At 46.7% G+C, this 22783-nt stretch overlaps 2 protein-coding genes across 4 annotated transcripts in view; one reads left to right on the forward strand and one right to left on the reverse strand.

Moving 5' to 3' along the window:
* Positions 1–11066, reverse strand: part of NISCH (nischarin) — a 28980-nt gene extending 17914 nt beyond the window's left edge. For 2 of the 3 annotated variants that reach the window (XR_010368477.1, XM_064432453.1), the window contains exons 1-4: positions 10859–11066; positions 5397–5480; positions 4510–4692; positions 1193–1241 (exon numbers count right to left, since the gene is read on the reverse strand). Coding sequence is in view for 2 of the 3 variants with exons in the window: in XM_064432453.1 (XP_064288523.1) it covers positions 1193–1241; positions 4510–4692; positions 5397–5480; positions 10859–10945 (403 nt within the window). In the remaining variant the exon portion in view is untranslated. The remainder of the gene's footprint in view (positions 1–1192; positions 1242–4509; positions 4693–5396; positions 5481–10858) is intronic. The other variant, XM_064432452.1, reaches the window with a different exon arrangement.
* Positions 11067–15767: 4701 nt separating this feature from the next.
* TNNC1 (troponin C1, slow skeletal and cardiac type) lies at positions 15768–22353 on the forward strand. Its single transcript, XM_064432454.1, has 6 exons — positions 15768–16253; positions 19672–19702; positions 19972–20118; positions 21265–21379; positions 21487–21623; positions 22177–22353. The coding sequence occupies exons 1-6, from the start codon at positions 16230–16232 to the stop codon at positions 22206–22208; spliced, it is 486 nt and encodes a 161-aa protein (XP_064288524.1). The 5' UTR covers positions 15768–16229; the 3' UTR covers positions 22209–22353.
* The last annotated feature ends 430 nt before the right edge of the window (positions 22354–22783 follow it).

Consider the following 22783-nt stretch of genomic DNA (forward strand, 5'->3'; position numbering starts at 1 on the left):
CACCAAAGCAAATACCCAGAACAGAAAATGCCTTATCTAATTATAATTTTACAATCCAATTTAACAGTAGGAACAGCAGGAAGCAGCATATAAAGCCTCTCTGAAGACAACCATTAGCTCGCTGTAGGCTACAGCAGCTGGAACACACACATGGAATTAATATCTTTCTTCCTTTTAGGGACACCAGTTTGACTTCATGGACAAGAAAGCATCAGCTTTTGTGATAAGCAGAGTTCTCAGAAATGCTCTGAGGAGTAAAATTCCCTTCAGCTTCAGTGGGAGCAAGTCCAAGAGTCCAGCTGCACATACATTACTGAAGATTCCACTAATACAGAGCAGTCAGTGACACATCAATTCTTGTATCAGTGAGATACAAGGCACTAGAAAGCCAGCAAACATTTCTTCACAAGCTTCCTTAACATATTCCAAAATTCACTGTATGGACTCTCTGAGGTGGCTTCACCTAAAGGTAACTTTCTGCCAGAAAATCTGGAATGCATTCTGAAACCTGCTTCACCTATCATGCCTACCATGCCTCAGCCAACTGGAATTATAAAGTAGCATCTTGCATGTCCTTCAAAACAAAAATAGCAGGGATTAATCCTTTCACATGCCTCCTGCTGCTAATGGAGCAGCCAGAGCTGTTGTAGTTACAGTAAGAGCATTTAATTTTCATCTGCCAGCCTCAAAAAAGCACACCCTTAAATGAACTGACCAGAAGATCTCCTGTTTCCGGAATTCTGGAAGAATAATATTTAGATATGTGAAGTGATCTCTTGCATTTAATACACAGACTGTCAGGACTCACTGACACAGACCAAGCTTCCTTACAGGAACACTGAGCCACTAAAACACACTGAGACAGAGAGCTTAGCAAAAGCTCCTGATCACCACTGCCACATCCTATCTCTTAAGGACACAGACTAGGAGGCCCTTTGCAAAACATACATTCACCAGTATCTTTTTCCAACAGTATCTTTTTGGCTGCAAGACTGTTGCAGCTCCTCACAAAATGCAGTTTGAATTGAAGTGCAAGCAGCAATGAAAAGACAAAAGGAAAGCAGGGAGAGAAAAAGTATCAGTTGAATATGGAAGACCAGATCTCGCATTGTCTGGAGGTAAAATATGAAAGATATGTGGATGCATGAACAGAGAGGAAAACATTCCTGGATAAAGACTGCAAGCTCCTTACCTTTGTGAAAGAGCTCTTCAGCCAATGCAGCAGTGATCCCATTGATCTCCTGCAAACAACAAACCATTGCAATAAGTGTTATTTGCATACTTATGGTTCCAATTTTTAAATTTGGACCTTTAGTGAAGTATCCTTTTTTTGCTGTGGTAGAGGACTGTTTTGTTATTTTTTTAACTGAAATCAGGGGCAACTGTTTTATAGATTTGTTTGTAACTTGAAAATGCTTCATAAAAATTACTTGACATTGTTTTATCTCATATGATTTTCACTTCCAAGATGAACTAAAATGAACTAAATTTAATTAATCCTATTCTGCACACATTATAAAAGGGCAGCAGCAACTAAAACAAGTTATTACTAGCCATGATTAGCCCAACTTGGAAGACAGTTCTGTTCTGAAGAAAATATTACAAATGTAGTGTTCTTCAAATTTGAGCATTATTCTAATGCCTCAAACACTCAACATTTCCTCAGAATATCAGTACCACAGAGAATGCCTTAGATTAACAGGACTACAGAAAAAAAAAAAGAGAGATATAAAAAGAAAGTAGTCTTCTGGAATTCAACTCTACTATATTTTCTCCAAAGTAATGCAGACCCCTCCTCATCACCCTCTTCCCCCTCCTGCACTCACCCAGGTGCTCAACCTCCATTCCTGGCACTGATGGCTCCAGCATGAAAGGCTGGAAACTCTCAGTGCAGGGATTTGTGCCTTCTGAATCTGCAGGTGCAGAAAGATCAGTACAAGTATTTCCCACCTGGGCACACCTCTCTCCACAAAAAGCAAATGCTCTGTGCAAGTCCAGAAATAGTTCTGAGCACATCCAACAGCTCCCTTTCAAAGGCCCACAAAATGTTTGTAAAACTGTGGGTAAGGGTGAAGCTTCCCCTAGACAAACATCTCATTTTAAGGTAGCTGCAAAGTATAAACAGATATTATGGATCATTGCCACATGAATATTTCATGAGTTTGCTTTGCTGACAAATACCTCATGATTCATAACAAGGGAATACATCCACAGGACATCTGCAGCAGACAGCTCAGTTCATTTGATGAGGCAAGGATTTTAGAACATCACATTCTTAGTGCAACTGAATCCCCATTCACTGAGGAGGAACAAAGTCTCCACGCCATAGTTTTGAGAACAACAAGCTCAAAGCTGTATTCCAAACAAAATTAAACAATTCTGATTCGCGTTTGAATAAGCCAGTTACACTCATCTGGCAAGCACAGACTTAATTGAAAACTCTACTCTGTATCTCTTTTGTCATCTGGGACACAGAGCCAAAATTTTTTTTTCTACATTTATAATTGGAACAAGATTATGACTTAAGACTGTTCAGTGACTAGCAGGCAAAAAAAAGGAACTCTATTCCTCTGTCAGATCTACAAGAGACTTCTGTCTTAGCTGTAACTACTTAAATGCATCAACACCCACAGAAGTCCATTGTTTGCAGGTGTCTCTGAACAGCAGTTTTTGCTGCAAAACCTTCTATATGTAAGTTAGCAAACCCAATCTTCTAAGATGACAAAGACCATGCAACAAAATAAACATCCCCACATCACTGCAGAAATCCTTTTCAATGTCAAAGTAACAATAAAGTTCTACATTGCTGTCACATGCAACTGTTTCTCTTTGCTAGGCTGTATCCAAGAACAACTAAAGGCTTCAAAGTGACTTTAATGTATCAATGGCTGGTATTTCAACTCCATTTAGTTCTATTACCTGGGAAATGAAATTAAACAATCCTTACTGGAAATACTGCAAAAAAGAATAGACAAAAAAATTGCAGCCTTCCTACATAAATTAATGAGGCAATATCAGGGATTATAATGGCTCCAGTATATACATGGGTTGTCTGGTAATGAAGATATTTTAAAAGATCAAAGTTCTAGTGGAAAAGTAATTTTTTCCAGTAGAATTACTGAGGTAAATATTTAGCTTTTCTCCTGAATAATTAACATATTTTTGGTAAATATTTAAAACTATTCTAAAGTTCCAAGCAAAAAAACATTAGCATTTACAACTAAGTCAAATCCCCCTAAAGCAAAGAAATGCAGATTGAGCAACATCTTTGCTCTTAATATCCAAGAGCAGTTTAGAAACAGGGAAGCATTCATATCCAAATACTGCTAGCTCTTTGGAAGAGCAAAAAAAGATTAAAAGTGGGGAAAAAAATAGTCCTGAGAAATAAGGGGAAAGGAAGAACCTCTGCCTGCATAAAAACCATGTGGAAGTACAACACTGAAACTTTAATGAAACAGACGTCATTTACAAGACGGAGCACAGCACAGAAAAATTATGCAATTTGCCTGTGATCACTGGAATTTTGGTCTATTTGAACAGAATTCTCCCTACACTGTCAGACATTTTGAATAAATTTAAAACCTCAAATCCATTTCAGAGGGCTTGATAGTTACAAATCTGAGTTTCTCTCTCAAGTCTGCAAGGCAATAGCAACACCGTGGAATAAACTTTCTATTATTTTCATCTAAGAAACTCTGAAGTCTCACCAGGATAATTATATTCATGTAACATAACTAAACCAGGCTTTCCTTTGTTGCTAAAACTTAATTAACACCTAATGGATCACTTGTGACTAATTTCTGAAGCTTTTCTACGAAACCCTGAAGGGCCTTCTCAAAACAGCCCACCCCAAAGCAGCTACTGCCCCTTCCAGTCAGTTCTCCAGTGCTTCTTCCTTGTGATGAAAGTCCTTCTCCCCCTTATAACATGATGCCATATTGCAAAAAAAGCCTAACTATACACAAGAGATGAACAAATTGCAATCTGAACATGAAATCAAGTAATTGCTTCTTGCTTCAAGTATCCTTACCGTAACATTCTGTCTGCTGGAGCTATTTCTCCAAAGGCCACTCCATCATTGTGCTTCCACAGAGAAGCATCATTTCTCTTCATATGGGCTACTGCAAACTGTTTCAGTGTGAACCACAGCTCCAACCATTAGCCACTAAGTAGGGGGGTGTGGATCCATTATGCAATGTTCATTTGGGAGCCAGCACTTCTGACTTCAGCCTAACCAATTCAGCCTCACATTTATTCACAGCTTCCAACTCTCCTGCCAGCATTTGTGTTTTCTTCTTAGAGTCCCTGCCCACACTACTTCCCAGCACAGTGTCTACTGCAATAAAAAGTGGTGTCAAAAATCTTAAAAATATGCTTTGTTATATTGTGCAAAATGTTGATAAAGAACTATTTCAGCGAACTCATGAAGATTCCACAGAATTCTCTCCAAGTCAGAGAATTAGGGAAAGAGACTCAGGCCTCTATTCAGACACTAAAAACATAACTTACATATAAATGAAAGTGTAGGAAGTGTGACAAAACTTTTGGCGCAGTAACAGGGAACTTGAGCAGCAGAGTTTGCAAGTAGATCTCCAGTTCCTTTTGTCTTTTCTCCACAAGGCTTTTGGAATTTTTTCCAATGATCTTCTTTGGAGGTAACAGATTTTTATCTATTTTCTTCTCTGAAACAAGCTGAAAGACAAAGACCAGAGCTAATACCTGACATGCCATCTGAACTTGTACAAAAGATCCAATGGAACACTTTAAGCGCATGTTGCCTGATTCTGAGAAGATCCAAAAATAAAATTACTTCAGTAAATTTAGCTACTGCCTTCAAAGTATTAGGTATTTTCAGAAAGAACATTTTGTCATGGAATGATCAGAGTGCAATAACAGTGTCTGCTCCAAGAATCACTCTCACTACACCAGGGCAGAATGCAACAAATGTGATAAAACAAAATAACCAGTGCATTTCTGAGAAAGCAGAAAACTCTTGAATAAAGTAGACTTTTCCTCATTTTTGTTTTTTATCAGCATTGCTTGGTAAATATCCCATGCTACTTTAAGGACATTTTTATCATCCACTGTGATGAGACTTTGGTCACCAAATCAGCTGATCATAAACATCCTTCTTAGCAAAAAGTTCAGTGACTCCAGCCTGAACTCTCCTCTCTGACACAGCTTCCACTCAAGGCTGAAGCTGTCCCGGTCAACCTCCCCCAGTTCAAGAGGGGAGTGTAACAGGGGCAAGTAACAATGTTCTCACAAAAAGGACTTAGTCTGCAGTTCAGATGGCATCTGGCAGATATTCTCTCTCTGTATTGAAGAAAGAAATTATGTAAAACAGAACTGCACAGTTTTGTAAGATACCAAGGTCACAGTTTTAACATTCTTACCTTTTCATGCAGGTCATGGAAATCACTGTAACGATGTTTGACTGTCCACTGATGATTGCCAACACTGACCTGAATAATGTACACCTGAAAGGATGAAATTCAAGTAAGGACACTGCAAAACACTTAAGAGAACTGACTGTGAGACCTGCTGATTGATGGAGCACTGTAAGGTGGTATATATTCTGCAAGAATCAGAGCTAAGGAAATGCTAACCCCAGGTCTGAGGGGGCTTTGCTGATGGGGGATGCCTGATCTCACTCATGAGGGTGCTCCACAGCAAGAACAAGCAGATGCCTCAGTGTGAAGCAATGGCTTTAACCCAAAGGTTAATGACCAAGGGCTCTAAGCTACTTCTTTTTCCAAAAGTTTCTGCTAACTGAACTTGGTCCTCATAGCTCCCACAAGCCTGAGACAGCAGCATCCCTTCTTCCATCTACCAAGTTCCACAATGGGCAGAGGAACTTGGCAAGCATCCTCCAGTCACTTCAGTTAAGCAGAAATCTGGAGCTTAACCCTTGAGAAAACAGAACAAAACCTTTGGTTGGGTGGAAGCTATTTTATTCCTTTTGGGGTAAAGCACACAAGACATCTTCCTGAAGAGTTACTGAGCCCAAAGAATCACTACAATTATCTAATGCAACCCAGCATTGCCTAATACAAAAATAAGTATTTTTAGCCATGCATGTACCAAACAGATTTCCATCTAGGTGATTTTCTGGATTGAACAGCACTGGTTTTGCAGGAAACTCAGCCTACATTTAGATATACCAGAAACAAGCCATCCCAAAGACATTTTAAAGGTACAAACTAAAACACAAGCAGAAAACAAACAAGGCTCTGCAAAACCAGTTCCACAGCTACTTGAATACAACAAATTAAATAAACTATATCATCCAGTCCAACTATACTCTTTGGGGAAAACACCAACTTGTAATCAAATCTTGAAAGCATTTAATACAGTAAAGAACTTGCTTACTACCACAGATCACCCAGAGCTGACTCATAGCTGCTATGAGGATGATACACATCTAGTTGCTAAACCCACATGAGAAAACAAAAATCAGAAACAGTTTCAATGTGTTACATAAAGGACCAGTTTTCACTTACTGCAAGTACAGAGCAGCACAATGTCAAACATTAAATAGAATACCACCTGCATTTTAGAAGATGAACTGTAGTTCATGCCAGTTTTATTTTTGTAAGCATCTGACACTGGCTCACTGAACAAACCCCAAGCCCCACAGAGAAGCAAACCAAGATGTCTGACTGGTGCACGTGGTGAGTGACACATCAGTGCTGGGATGAGCTCTGAAAACACAGAATGCCCACACAGAATTATGGACTCAATTAAGGCCTGTGCCTGTTTTCCTGTCATGTTGTGTTGGGAAACAGCAGATCAGGATTAATCACTGTGCTGGTGACAAACCAGAACAGAAATAACACCAGCATTCAAAAGCACCTCATAACCCTGAGGAAAGCAAGGAGAAACTCCAAGAAATGAAACTTAGAAGTAAAGAAGTACTACATTTATAAGCCATAATAAAAATATCACTTCTTTTGAAAAGCTGACTGTGCTAAACTATGGCAGAGCAAGCAGCACATCCAAATGCAATGCACATTGAGTACACAAGGCATGAAACCAAAGATTAGACACTGGAAACTCAGTAACTTCACATGTCCCAACTGACAACTCATCAGGTGAGGAAGCAAACCCCTCCTCCCTGTATAAAACACAGAGTAAATTTGCAATAAGGGTTTAATATCCTTTTGCTGAAATGGCAAGCACTGACCACATCTAGAAACACAGCACTTAGTGAAACGGACAGTTTGGTTGGGAAAGTACCTGTTAAAGTGTTTGCATGCACTGATACAATTCCTTAAGTCTTTAAAAAGCTGTAGCATTTCCCATCGAGAGCAGGCAGTACACATTCACCCCCCAAACATCAGTTTCACATGATGCACCTGATTTCACATCAATCCACAAGCTGCCATTATCTTGAAGAATAAATATATAAATGCAATATGCTGATGTGCATATTAAGACTTGTCTTAATATAGAAATAAATCATTTTAAAGCAAAAAATCCCCTTAGATATTTCACTGCTTTAGGAGCTTCATCACCAACAAATTTTGAGTGCACTAATATGACAAGGCTGACAGCTGAAGTTAAGGTTCTCCAAGGGCTGCCTGTCACACCAAGTGCTAAAGGAATACACAGACAGATGATGACATCCTCACTCTGCACTTTCTTGCAGACATAAATAAATATACCATGTGAAATCCCCACCCATCCTTAGAAGTGCCACAAACTGCACTTCTATTGAGTTAAACATAAAGCCCTTTATGTTCACAGGATTTCCTTCTCCACCTGTCTCTACCAAACCTTTCTGTATAAAAAGTTTTGTCCATCTTTCTATAAATCAGTTCTTTTGGTTACATTCTACTTTGTAAAGTGTTTGACATATTTGCAATGCTATATATATTTTTTGTTTTCTAGCAATCCTCTACAAGTTCTTTGCAGTTAAACATCACCAAACAGTACCTCTTCATCTTCTTAAATACTGAGGGCTGAAAGACCTACTAAACATTTTTAAAGCAGATATTAAATGAACTACAGTGATTCCAGAGTGCTTTTTGTTCACTTCCTATACACAAAAACCTGCCTACCTTGCTTTACATGGAGAACTGGCATTTCTACATTGTGTCTCATCCCACTGCACATGCTTCAGTACTGTAAAAAAACCAAACAACAACCCAACACTTAAATGACAGAGCTCTCCACAGGAAGCCTGGGACACAGGTGTGACTACAGCCAGCAGGTCCCAAATTCCAGAGCAGTGATGCAGCCACATCTCCTCCTCCTGCCTCATCATGCAGTGTTTACACCCTTTCAAGGAAGCAACAGTATTTCCTTAAATATCAAAGTTAGTATTTATGTTAAAAACAGCTGCAAAAACCAGGAAAAGCAGGAAGGCAATGTTAGGCCAAACAAATGCATAGCAGGAAACAAATGAAGCACTGAGGCCTTCTACTTAAAACCAGTCTTCAGTCAGCATCAGCTGGACCAGCAGACCCAGGAGAACCCTGTAGAAATGCTCACACCTTACTAACTCACAGAAAACACACCAACCAGTGCACCATTTTTTCCTGCTGGATTTACCCATACCTTGCCTTTCATGCTATAAGAATCAAGTTTTTGAAAGTACCTTCAGCATTATACAGAACTGTGGGGCTCCCTGATATATTCTACAGGATCTGATTCCACAACTGTCAAACAGATATCATGACAGTCCCCTTCTGCTGAGACTCAGCTCTGAAATACAGAGTGCAACAGGAAGCTCACATGCCACAAGAAAAACAAAGACGTAAATAGGATCACTGCCACCTGACCACATGGTAATGGATGAAGATGCAGGTTGCTACAGCTGTAGTTCCTTTCCTACCTTTACCAAATTTGACTGACTTTTACACCATTTAACAATCTCTGTCCTGGTGCAGGTCTTTGTCATGTCCTTAAAGCACTACTCAACTCATTATGAACACTAAACACATGCTATTTTTTTTTGAAAACTTTTCAGCCTGTGACAAATTTTGTAAAATTTCTGCTTTCATTTAAAGATCTATTCCCATATTTCTAATGGCTTGGACCTGTCTCATAAAAGCTGAGTCCTGCTAACAGCTTCAGGAGGTTTACACACAAACAAGCTTAGTGCCAACTTGCCTTCAAAAATACAGCAAAAGAATCAAAGTAGGACCAAATGCTGGTAAATCCTGTCTTTCATACACTGTATTTTTAAAGCTCCCAAGAAAAATGGCATTAAAGTAGAATGGTAATTCCATAACCACCAAAGAAAGAAATCTGGTCTTGAAAAAATAAACTCCCTTGGGCTTAGCTGCAGCAGCTTAAAATGCTATCCTCAACCATCAGCTGCTGAGATGAACAGCACCTGCAGAGTCACACACCTGAACTCCAGCCCAATGCAGAGCATTAAGGGTGTTACCCAAGGGTGGCCCTAGCACAGCCCTTGTTTGCAGGCTGAACAGCAAAGGAGCTGCTTTCACAACCTGCACCACAACTTCCAGGGGGATAAGGGGGCAGATGACACTGGCATTTTGTCAGCTGAATGCACCTGATATTCTCATTCACTGCTATTGCATAATGCTGATGGAAATTCTCAACAGCAGCACTGCTGAGTCTTGGTTCACAGCTGGCATGGAAGTTTCCAGCCCCCAGCCACAGGTCACACCGTGCCTCTCACCTGACTGAGGGCTGAACCACATCCTAACACACCCCAGCAACACCTCAACTGCAGTGGTCCCAGTTCTGAGAGTACACATCATGCAACTAAGAGAATGAGCTCAGAGTCCTCTCAAAAATTCATTTCAAGCTTGCAGTCAACTCCTTCACCAAATGCTCCACGCATTTTTGCCTGTAAATATGGCAACTCAGCACCTGAAAGTCATTCCCACAATCGTGTTCCAGTAGTCATCACCTGGGAAGGAGTTGGGCTCTTCATGTGCCACACCTGTGTAAAGCTCTGTCCTATTAACAACTCAGACACCACTCTCCTGCTGCTCTGTTTTCCCTAGATACCTTTAAAGAGGCAGGAGCATGAGGTATGACTTGTATCCATCACACAACTTTCCAAATACTGTCTTTCTAAACCATTGCTCCCCTTTCCCTTTTCTTTCCCACAGCAGGAAGCCTGTCATTCGTGAGCATTCTACCGAAAAAAGGTCTTTCAAATCACACTAAAATAAGGCAGGAGGAGAAAACATTTTTTAGTTATATAACTGAAGGGTGGTGTGCTCGAGGCATTTTCTATCTGCAATTATACTGAGGTTTGCTTTAGGGTGAGCTTCTTCCTGAAAAACAGAGCAATTAACTCTTGGTAGAATGCGACCAGATGAAAAACAAGTTATATATCAAAAGCTTCATTCCTTCCCAAAATTAAAACACTGCTAGCAATTTTTTTTTTTGGGTGGGGTAAAAATAAAAGTGTCTATCCCAAATCATCTGACGGCCTGTGGAAATAAGATCAGAGAGGGTTTTTTACGATACTTCCACGCGAAGGAAAGATTTTCTGCTTTGTTTAGTCCAGCTTTGAAAGCTGTGTTTACTCGATAGCGATCCTCCACAAACACACGCACATCCCCAGATATATACGGGCAAGAACACGACACTCGCCCGCGGAGCCGCCGCCTCTCCCAGAGGAGCGCGGCTACGCGGAGCTCGGGGCCGCTTCTCCCGGCGGACCCCGCTCCGGCGCGGCTCCTTTCCCCGCAGCCCCCCGCAAACTTGTGCCAAACGCCTCGCTCAGCCCTCAGCGCGGGCACGGCTCCGGCCGGGCGCAGGTGCGGGAGGGAGGCAGCGCGGCCCCGAGCCCGGCCGGCCCCGCTCCCCGGCACCGCTGCGCCATCCCCGCCGCCCGCCCGTCCCGCCCGGCCTCCCCGCTGCGCACCGTGTACGTCTCCACCAGCTCAGAGCCCAGGACTCGGGCCTCCCGCGGGGGCTCCTCGCCGTCCTCGCCGCCCGCCGCCGCCTCCATGTCGCCGGGAGAAGCGCCGGGGCGCGGCCGCTCAGGCCGTCACGGCTCCGCCGCGGCCACCGCCGCCGCCCGCGCCCGCCGCCCGCCCGGCCCGCACCGCCGCCGCCGCCATCTTGGCTCGACCCCCTCAGGGCGCGGCGCGCTCCGCCCGAGCCCCTTTATGGGCATGGGGGCGGGGCCCGGCGCGAGGGGCGGGGCTTGAGCGAGGAGGGAGGTGCGCGATACAGGGGCGGGGCTTTGAGCAGTTGGGGCGGGGCTATGGTCCGCGGGGGCGGGGTCTAGCCTATCCGGACGCGCATGCGTACTAGCTGTGCCTGGGGGGCGTCGCGCAGAGCGGTGCGATCCAATGGAATAGGATCCAGTCCCATGGAATCCAGTGGAACAGGATCCAGTCCAATGGAATAGGATCCCGTCCAATGGAATCCAATGGAATAGAATCCAGTGCAATGGAATAGGATCCCGTCCAATGGAATCCAATGGAATAGAATCCAGTGCAATGGAATCCAATGGAATAGAATCCAGTGCAATGGAATAGGATCCAGTCCAATGGAATCCAATGGAATAGAATCCAGTGCAATGGAATAGGATCCCGTCCAATGGAATCCAATGGAATAGAATCCAGTGCAATGGAATAGGATCCACTCCAATGGAATCCAATGGAATAGAATCCAGTGCAATGGAATAGGATCCAGTCCAATGGAATCCAATAGAATAGAATCCAGTGCAATGGAATCCAATGGAATAGAATCCAGTGCAATGGAATAGAATCCAGTCCAATGGAATCCAATGGAATAGAATCCAGTGCAATGGAATAGGATCCAGTCCAATGGAATCCAATGGAATAGAATCCAGTGCAATGGAATCCAATGGAATAGAATCCAGTGCAATGGAATAGGATCCAGTCCAATGGAATCCAATGGAACAGAATCCAGTCCAATGGAATAGGATCCAGTCCAATGGAATCCAAAGGCATATAATCCAGTCCAGTCCAACGCAATCCAATGGAATAGAATCCAGTCCAATCGAATCCAGTCCAATCCAGTCCAATGCAATCCAGTGGAAGAGAATCCAATCCAATGCAATCCAATGCCATGCAATGGAATAGATTCCAATCCAATGCAATCCAATGGAATAGAATCTAATCCAAGGGAATCCAGTCCAATCCAATGCAATCCACTGCTGTCCAGTTCAGTACAGTGCAGTGCAATGCAATCCAGCACAATCCAACAAATGGAACCCAGCCCAATCCAGGGGATGCAATCCCTGCAGTGCGGAGCTGCCGAGGGCTGAGCCCCTCCCAGCGCTGTGGCTGTGACACTGTCCCAGCTGCTGGCAGCCCGTGGTGCACATCTGCGGCCACCAAGGGCTGCTGGAGCCTTGGACACTGTCACACCAGGCTGAGGTGCCACCTCAGTGGTTGTGTGCCTGGTGCCACCCCAAAAACAGAGCTGAGCAGCTGGGCTGAGTCACTCAGGAACGAGCCCAGAGTGAACTCGGGGTGTTGTTTGGGGTGATTCACTGACAGCTTGGGCTTTACTGTCACTGTCCCACTGAGCATGGGGAAGTGCTTCAAGCCTGCACACACTAAAGGATCTTGCCAGGAATTTGTAACAGAAGTGGAGAATCTAAACGATGGCAAGCAAACCCTCCTCAGCCTTTTCCCCTGAGCTGAACCTGAGCTGCCCTGAGGGGAAGTCATACCGTGGCAACCTTTCTGACAGGCTCAGTGTACACCCCAGGAACAGAAAATTGCAGGAGAGAGGATATAATGAGTTTCTTTAGGAGTATCTGAGTGTATTAAAATTGAGAGGTTATCTAGAAGGATTATGTTTTGGCAGAGGGATGCATCAAGCATCCATCAAGGCTTTGCAATATACTCTGTGCTACATTACACACAGAAGGATTATGTTTTGGACTGTCAAATCAAGGAGATTTTGTTAAAAAGTACCTTCCAGCAAAATGAAAGCAACATCTGTCTGCCCTTCCTTGTGCTACCTAAGAGAGGAAGCAATTAGCTCAGTGTGGTGTCAGGAATTACAACAGAAGTGCAAATGCCCTGGCTGGATGTGTGGAGCTGCAGGGGCAATGCTGCTGTCTCAGATGCCACCAGGACTGCAGTGGCAGATAAGCAAACACACCTCTGCAAACAGAAATGGGAAAACCCATTTGGGTTTTTTTTTCACTGAAAAATGTTTTTCCTTGGTCAGGATGTAGCCAAAGGGTGATGTGTACAAGGACAAAACACAGAGAGCACGGGCAGCCCAACAGGGATTTTCTGTTGCTGTCCCAGCACCAGGAACTGCACTGAGCTCAGCCTCTTCATGGATAATAAGTGGGTTTGGAGAGCAACTTTAATTAAGCTTCCTCTGAATGTCCCATCTCCTTAATTAAATAAAAATTTGCAGCCCTGGCGTGGCTGTCGGGTTTGATCAGTGCCTGTCTCCTCCTCCTAAAGCAGTTCCTGCCTGCAGGCACAGCTCATGGCTGTGGCTCATGCTGTGACAGCCCTGTCCTGGCTCACAGAGAGGAGCAATGTGCCTGGGGAAGGGGGAAAATGGGGGCTCCTTCAGCTAAAATATTCCAAGTAGGCTTTAGGAAGCAGTAAATTAAAGAATTTTGCTGTTGCTGGGTCAGGCTCTCTCTCAGGGCCAGGTGCCCAAGGAGGGAATGGGAATGCTGGAGCATTTTGCTGCAGTTTGGAGCCATGACACAGCCAAAGGAGCCCTGCAAACATCCCTAATCTCAAATAAAATCGCACCTTAGTTGGGCTTCTGCCTTTCATTTCCTTACATTTGATGTCACAGATGCCTCTGCCAGTTTTGCAGCGGGTTACAGCTGCTTGCAAGTGAGAACCTGAAACGAAGCTTTGGAGGAAAAAAGCTCAGTAAAGCTTCCCAGTTGTCCTGGTGGCTTGGAGGGGCTGAGAAGTGGGCCAGCGTGTCGGGATGCAGCTGGAGCTGCCAGGCTGTGCCTGAGCCGTGCCCAGACTGAAGGCCCTGGTGCTGGCAGCCCTGCCCGGGCTATAGATAGCCACACTCCTCTGTGCCACGGGGCTCGGGGGGAGGCACAGCAAGCAGCAGGAGAGGGTGGCTCTCCCTCAGAACACCCCACGCCTGTGCTGAGCATGGCAGAGGCTCTGGGTTTCCCCACGAGACCCCAATTCCCAGTTCTTTTGTGTCAAACAGCTCGGGAGAGGCAGGGGATGCGGGAAGCTCTGTCTCCAGGCAGCCGGCAGGGAGGCAGGGGTTGGCACAGTGCCACTCGCCTGCGCCTCCTTCCCGGGAGGAACATCACCTCCCTCCTGCTGCCAGATGGGATTTCATCCTCTCCTCTGGGCTCGGCTCTGTTTTGTAAGTCTCTGCCTGCATCAGATGTGCAGCTTTCCCATGCCAGTGCGTGGGGTGGCAGTGGCCCACATCTCCCCTCTCTAGGCACACAGAGACCCCTCCTCCACATCCCAGCCTGAGTTTCACCCCAGCTCCCTCCAGCAGACCTTTTAAAGGCAATGTTGGAGCTGCTCCTCCTGAGCTACACTGACCCTAAATACATCCTGACGCATCCCAGGGCTGTTTTCAGGGTGACTCAGAGCCATCACCTCCCAGGATGAGGGACAGGGCCAGCAGTGATTCCTCAGCCCCTGTCCCAGTGCCTGGTAGTGCCAGAGCTGGCACCTGCCACCCCACTGCCTCTGCAGAGGATCCCAAGGCCAGAGAAGCAGCCAGGGGCTGGGGTTTGCCTCGGGGCAGTACTTCTTTGGGAAGGTCTCTCTGGGGTTGCCCAGGAGGTTTTGGGTGGTGGTTTGGTCTTGGGGAACAGCAGGTCTCCCATCCCAGCCTGTGCCCTCATCTAAGAACAGCCTCCAATGCCCTTTAACAAAAGAACTACTTCCCTCTGCTGCTTTTTCTTATTTTCCTGTGATTAAAGGCAACCAAAATATTAAATACATTCAAATTAGGAAGACTAACTGCTTCAAAAATCAATTCCTTAAATGTAACAATTTTCCTTTTTATTCCATCTGCTACTCCTGTGCTGAGCAGAGGCAGGGCTGGGCTGAAGCCTGGGCAAATCAAGGCCAGCAGATGCCCCAGGACCACAGTTCCTATCAGCCTCTGCAGCGAGTTAATCCTTCAGGACTCAGAACCTGGGAGGATGTGATGTGGGGATGGCTTTGTGCTCACCTGCATCCCCACTTTGTGCTGACACCACCTGGCTCCCTGCTTAATGCTGCTTTGGCTGGGGCATTCCATAGGGACTGCAGGTTTTTCCATGCAGCATGACTCCTCTTTGTAGAAAATATGAAAACGAACAGTTGCATTGATTGCATTTTTAGTTTGGCAAACTAATTTTGACATGAGCCAGCTGGAGGTGAGACTTTGGTGCCCTGTGGTGCCAGAGCCATCTGTAGCCCCTCTGGACACAAGAGGGAGTCCTGAATCATTAAAAAGAGAGGTTTGGCTTCCCTTGCCGTGGAGTGAAACACCTCTCACCGCAGTGACAGAGCTGCTCATCACTTGGAGGCCTTTGGGGTGTTTTGCTCTCCACCGTGGCAGGGCAAACCTGTGGTAAATCCACAGTCAGTCCAGGAGTGTGGATTTTAGCTGTCTGCAGAGGGGACAGCTCAGCTTGCTGGCGGGGTGAGGCGAGTCCTGATTTCCCAGAGGACGGGCAATTACCCCTGGAATCAAACCGAGCTGACACCCCCATTTTGATAGCTGATCCCGGCATTTTGCAGTCCGAGCTGAAAACAGGAGGCTGGGGCAAAGCTCCCCGTGTCTCCACACTTCTCGCCGTGCACCGGGGCCGCACATTCCCCCAGTCTGCCCGGACACGGCATCGGCTCCCCCGAGGGCACCGTGGATCTGGGGACACACAGCAAGGGGACGAGGGGCCCTGACACCCCCTGTTCCCACTGCCCCGCGGGACATTCGCCCCTGGGCAGGGATATTTCGGGACGTGCGCCTTTCCTGCAATACCCAATCCTCTTTGGCACAGCATAACGCAGCTCCCGGGGGGAACACGGCGGAGGTGGCACGGTGGCACGGCTCCAGCCAGGATCAGCAATTTCGGCAGGTCCCGCTGAAAAGCGGCGATCCCACACCAAGTCACGAGGGAAGCTCCAGCTGCCCCGAGCGGGGCCGGGTCTGGGCCGGCCCCGGCCGTGTCCCCGTCCGTCCCAAGGCACGCAGCCGGGCATTCCTGGGGGGCCGGGCCGGCCGGGCTGCCCCAGCCCCTATATGAGCCCTGCCCGCGGGCAGCGCCGGCACAGGCAGCGCACAGCCCGGCCATGGATGACATCTACAAGGCAGCCGTGAGTGTCCCCGGGGCTGGGGATGCGGGGGGCTGGAATGGAGCTAAGGGGTTTTGTTGTAGGCTGCCCAAAGCCGCGATAGCAGCAATGCGGTGGAGGAATGGAAATGAGATGTAATTGTAGGGTGGCAGCTTTTAGTCATCCTCATCCAGGGCACTGACCCTTCCCCCTCGTGGCTCTGGAAGTTTTGCACTCCTTTTACAAGTGTGAAACACTCAACCTGCTATTAAATTATTTACAATGACCCCCTGGTTCCCCACGGTAAAGCAGGGAGATGGCTCCTTGGTGAAGCTATAAATCTCAATAAAACCTGCACGGCATAAGAGATGACTCTTGGTTTTAGTCCAGACAAAGCAGAGGAGGATTTCCTAAAAAATAAACACTATTTGTATGGATTAAACTCACCCTCTTCTTTCTGGTGCTTTACAACTCTGCCATTGCTATGTTCCCCCTGCCCCTTTGCTGAGCATTTTTCATGGGGATTTTAAAAAACCGTTTTTCTCAGTTGTTTCCAAACCTTCTGCTCTGCTGCTCCTGCTCTGTGCTGTGCAGAATCCAGAATGTGAGCTATGCCCTGGGGAACGTGGAGCATCCTTTGGCTATTTTAACTCCCACAGCTGCACACTGCGCTCACTGTGTAAACCCAAACTATTTGGTCTGTAATAAGAACTCTGCATTATTCTGTAACATAGTCAGACAGAGATGTGCTAGCAGAATAAGGATGAAAATAGATTCTGGATTGTGTAGATTGCTATTGCATCCATAACTAGATTTACAGTAAGAGCTTTTTGATGTTTTTCCCCCCTTAAATATACAACTGATCAAGTCTGATTTTAAGCAAGAGCACAAAAAAAGCATCATACCAGTCTTAATATTATGCCAAGGTTTTTAGAGGGAAGGAATATAGTCCTTGGAAAAACAACCTCAATGCTCACACATCCCCTGTCCTTTGGTCAGCCTTGAATCTTGGAAATGGAACCCCTGTGGTGATCCTGATAGTGTGAAAAGGTTCAGGAAAGGCTGAGTCCCCCAGCCAACACCTTCAACATGGAGAAAAATGGAACTTGTAAAATCAAAGGAAATCCAGGCTTTTCTAATTAAGGTTTTTAATTAAATAAGCTCTCTGTGACTCAAGGCACAGGGACCACATGGCCAATAATTAGGTAAATGTAGGGTTTGAGTCCTGGGCATTAACTTCCAATGTCTTTACAGAGGCAAAACAAGTCCAAGCCAGGCACAGCTGAGACAGACAGCTCTTTTGTGGATCTGTTTACCACAATTTAGACTGTAAAGAAAACATTTACCTGTGGAAAAAAAAAATTAAGAACTTCAGTTTCCTCTGTCTGACTTCAAACAGAAGCTGGGATGGAGAGAGGAGCTGATAAAAGCAAAATACAATTTTGCTTTTGGCATTACCACAGCTGCTGCAGTGCTGCGAGCTTAGAGCTTGCCTTCCCACACTGCAGTCAGAAAAACCTGTTCCTGCAATGGTATGGAGGGAAAAGAGGAATAAGGCAGCAAACAGCCCCCATGTCCAGAGAGAACTATGGACAGCTCAAGATAGATTTCTGTGACAAAAATGTCACTCTATAGCAACAATGCATTTAATTTGTACCACATCTATCACTTCAATACTGAAGGAGGCTTCAAAAGTGAATAGTTGTACATTTCCTGCATGCTGATAGCATGTATTAATATTACATTTATGCCAAATCCCCTACGTGCAGCCAGAGAACCCAATGAATTTTCATCTTACCCACTCATGCCTAGATAAGGGTGTGCAAACACAAAGCTATTTTGGGAATATTTTTAGGCTCTGTTAAGCGGTGCCTAGAACAGTGCCAGGGACAAGTGTCCAGATAAAGGGCTGCAAGGATAAATACCAAAGCCTGGGAACAATCGGGGAGCTCATCTTTATCTCCAGCACCTCTCTCACTCAGGCTTATAAATAGCGACTGCAGCCGGGGTGTCCTGTTACAGAGCAGGACTGGCTGTGGCCATCGTCGTGGTGGCTGCTCTTGCTCTGCCCAAAAAATGTCTACAGAGGGCCAGCAGCTGCCTGCCTGCCTGCCTTCAGCAGCACCAGAAACACCGGGCTTGGGTTTCCTCCAGCAGTGGAGAAAAACCCTGCCACCGTCCTTAGAGCTTTCTGCCAAGTCCTCACCTCCTGGAGCAGGGGGGTGGGATAAAAGATCTGCCTGCTCCCACAGGCTCTGTCCTGCTAAGGAAAAGTACTTTCTCTGCTTCTTGATGCAAGCAGGAAGAACCAGATGGCTCTTGCAAAACCACAGCCCTTTGGGGACAAAAGAATCAGCTTTCACTCAAAGACACAACCCTGGTTTGTGGGGTCCTGCCCAAAAAAACCTGGGTGCTGGGGGCCACTTGCATGGGGGTGGCAGCAAGGAGACTTTAGTGGGGTCAGACAGGGCAGGCATGGGGTCCTGCCTGGCTGGATCTAGAGAGGCTGTGGACCAGCACAGGAAGGAAAAGTTCATGTTCTCGTGGATGCTTCCAAAGGGGCAGCTGGACATGGTGGTGAGGGCAGCCAGTTCAGCTAAGCTGTACCTGGAATGAAGCCATAGAGAGAAAGGCACTTAAACAGGTATGGCACAGAGCTGTTGATTCCCCTCGCTCTCCTTATTGATGATCTTCATTAATTCATGCTGTCTTATAAGCTCCCACTGATGGTCTGTGGGGATTGAATTAGGGCAGAGATTGGGAACAGCCTGCCAGCCTATGCCAGCTGATGCCTGTTGGCTCCACAGGCCATTCCTTCAGAGAGATTCCCAAAACAGACTAAAGGGAATAATAGCAGCTCCCTTCAGAGCCAGACACCTTTGTAATAACACTGGCTGAGATGGAAGCAGACCAGTTAAGCTCTGGATAGGGCAGCAGTTTCCTGAATCTAGGCCTGAAAAACAACTACCAGGGATAGTCTTGTGTACCTCTCCCTCCCCAGGGAATCTCAGGCATGTCTCAGCTCTGATCTGGCACTGGCCCACATGAGCAGCCTTCAGCAGGGCAGCCATCCTGCAGGGAAGCCTGCCACAACAAGAAATTATCCCCAAATGGTTGCCAGAGGCATATTCTTTTCCCAGTGGGCTTTGTGGGCTTTTCCCAGTGGGCTTTTCCCTGCTTGTACGAAGGCTATTTCTGCCATGTGTTAGCATCCACTACTCTAGAGAAGTTATGTTTGCTTCAAAGGAGATGTGAATATTTTTTTAAAGGAAGAATCTCTTAGACTACAAAATCTTGCTGTTTAAAAACCCCTCTGGCTGTACATTCCCTGGTCCACCAGGTTGCCTCTTGTGAGGTTTGGTTGACCCTGGCAAAGGCTGTTGAACAAACAACATGTCCTTTTAGCAGTCTGGGATGCTGACAAAATTAAAATGACTTGGCGTCTGTGTTTTCCTTACAGGTTGAGCAGCTGACAGAAGAGCAAAAAAATGGTAGGTGCACCTTCAACCTGACATCACAGCCTGAAGGGGAGCTCCCAGGCAGCAGCCCTGCCTGCCTCAGCAAGATTGCCCTGGAAAATGCTTTGGCCAAGGCAGGGCATGACCCAGGGATTTTCTGTCCCACCAGGCCATGCCTGGGCACTGCTGGGGTGCACAGTCAGGGGAGGCTGTGCCTGGGATGAGCCCCCTGCCTGCAGGCTCCAGCTGCAGGGCAGGACCCCCTCACCTCACCTCCCCTCTCCTCTCCCCTCTCTCTCCAGAGTTCAAGGCTGCCTTTGACATCTTCGTGCTGGGGGCAGAGGATGGCTGCATCAGCACCAAGGAGCTGGGGAAGGTGATGAGGATGCTGGGGCAGAACCCCACCCCCGAGGAGCTGCAGGAGATGATAGATGAGGTGGATGAAGATGGTGAGAAGTTTGGGTTTCTTCTGCTCTCCCAAGCACCATGCCCACATCTGGGGGTGTGGGGGCCATCTGTGCAGTGCTGGGGTAGTCACAGCTGTGGGGTGCAACCTGCTGTGAATTCAAAGGACACTGAACACCCACCAGACCTCAGCATGGTTCCTTTATGGAATTTCCAGATGAAGGGAAACTATAGAAATCTTTATTCCTACAGCTATCAGACTGCTTGTAGTGATTTTGGGGTACTCCCTTTAAAAAAAACAGAATATAGGATGAATGTAGGGACTGCCATTTTAGAAATGCCATTTAGAGGATTTGATCAGGAAAGTCTCTCACTGCTCAAGTGTACACACCCCCACATAACTAACTGTCAATACTGATTAAATCAGTGTGCTGATGATCCCACATAACAAATCCACAGTGGGCATTTGGGCAGAAATACCACACAAAGTAGCTGGAAAATAAACAAGCAGTTAAAAATCAGGCAAAAAAGGAAAGCATCTGAGTAATTGGAAACAACACTGCTATAGTGCAGGTGCAAAACCACACTGCATGAATACCTGCCTTTGGAGCTTTCAATATTAATACCTAAATGAGATGGACAGGTATCTCCACAGCAGGAATTTCCATCCTTTGGTGCTTCCAGAAGGACTTTTGCCAAGGCAAAATGACTGTGAAAGGTAAAAATTCACTTGCAAGGTCAGAAAAGAGCTTCAATCAGTTTTCCCAGCATCCTGAGAGCTGACTCTTGCTGCAGGGCTGCTCTCCTGAGTTTTGGCCCTTGGTTGCTGAAGGGAAGGGTGATCCCTCATTGACATTGCCTGTCCAACCCTGTAGCTCCAGCTGATGGCTCCAGCTGGGCTCCCCTTTCCTGCATTCCTCAAGCCCAGTATGAGAAGAGACTGAGGCATCAGACCTTGTGTATTGTTCCAGTTTGACTTGTAGAGGCACTGTCTGAGGGAAGTCTTGGTTTTTAACTTTAACAATAATGGGTTTAACACCACCACTTAAGGTTTTGGGGTTCTGAATTCATGTGGCTGTGAGGGGAAGCTGGGGGTGGGCTGGTCTGGTGGAGCTGCTCATGGAGAAGCGGAGCTCAGTCAGGGTCCCTGTGCTGGCCAGCTGGCCCCAGAATGTCCATTCTTCCCTCAGGCAGTGGCACTGTGGACTTTGATGAGTTCCTGGTTATGATGGTCCGGTGTATGAAGGATGACAGCAAAGGAAAAACCGAGGAGGAGCTCTCAGACCTCTTCAGGATGTTTGATAAGTAAGAGCCACGAGCACAGCAAGGTGGGGCGGTGGGAGGGGTGCAGCCAGCCCAGCCCCCCTCCCCAGCAGCTCTGCCTGGTCCTGAGCTCTTCTGTCCTGGCACAGAAATGCTGATGGCTACATCGACCTCGAGGAGCTGAAGATCATGCTGCAGGCAACAGGAGAGACCATCACTGAGGATGACATAGAGGAACTGATGAAAGATGGGGATAAAAACAACGATGGCAGGATTGACTATGATGGTAGGACTTCCTTGCCCGTGGTTTGGTCACAAGCCCTTGGTCATGCCCCTGGGCAGCTCCCTTGGTCTTGGCTGAGCTTTCTTGGATGAGCTCATGCAGGCAGTGCTGGGCAGCACATCTGACAGGAGCATGTGTGCACAGGGATGGGGGGTTCTTACTCCTGTGAAATGGGACAAGGACCTGGGGCTGCCTTACCTCTCCCCTTGCTGCACTGAAGCACTGCCATTTTTCACCAGTCCCCTCGTGCCCCCTTAACACCAGCACCATTTCTGAGGGGCTCTGTCTTTGAATGTGGTGCTGACAAAATTATATCCAGGCCATGTGGTGGCAGCTGAGGGTGACGCTGGGCTCCGGTGACATTTCCAGCAGGAGTCACAAGGAGTCCTCGCCACACTCAGAGCAGCAGTAGCCATCCCCCCCTTGGCCTCTCGCACATTGTGGGGGTGGAAAAGGAGACAGGGCTGGGAAAAGCTGCCAAGAGCACACTTGGCAGCTGTGAGGGCACTTCAGTCTCACCTCACACCTCTTGTCTCCAATGTCTTCCCCTTGGCAGAGTTCCTGGAGTTTATGAAGGGGGTTGAATAAATCTGAGGCCAGATGGACAGCTTGAATCTCCTAAACCCTCCAGCTCTGCTTCTCATCTCCTTGACTAAGTCTCCTGGCTACCAGCATGAAGACTGAGTGCTGAGAAGGGTGGCCAGGGGGAAATAAAACCTGTTAATACCCAGTGCCTCAGCTGGTCATTCCTTGGAGCTTCAGTGACAGCTTCACACCCGTTGTGTACTCATGATTAATGAAACCACTGCTGGGGGCTACTTCTGGCAAGGTGACATCACAGCTGGAGCTTCAAGCCTCCAAGAGGTATTCTGCTGCCAGCCCAATGGCAAAGTCCATCCAACAGGGCCATGGGGGCTCAGTGGGGAGCTGCCATGTTCCATCTCCTCACCCCACCATGGTGAGCAGGCTTGGGAGCTGACACTGGTGCCTGCTGGTTTAACTGGAGCATTGGCAGCATTTTAGCAATGAAATATTGAATTAAAACCCCCTTCAGCCATCACTGAAATCCATGTGCCAGGGACAGTCCCTCCCCTCCCTACTCTCACCCTGGCTATCCTGAGGGTACACCCCCTCCTCCTCCTCCCTGCCAGCCTGGTTGGCAC

The sequence above is a fragment of the Passer domesticus genome, chromosome 9, assembly GCF_036417665.1.
Source record: "Passer domesticus isolate bPasDom1 chromosome 9, bPasDom1.hap1, whole genome shotgun sequence".
NCBI lineage: Eukaryota > Metazoa > Chordata > Aves > Passeriformes > Passeridae > Passer > Passer domesticus.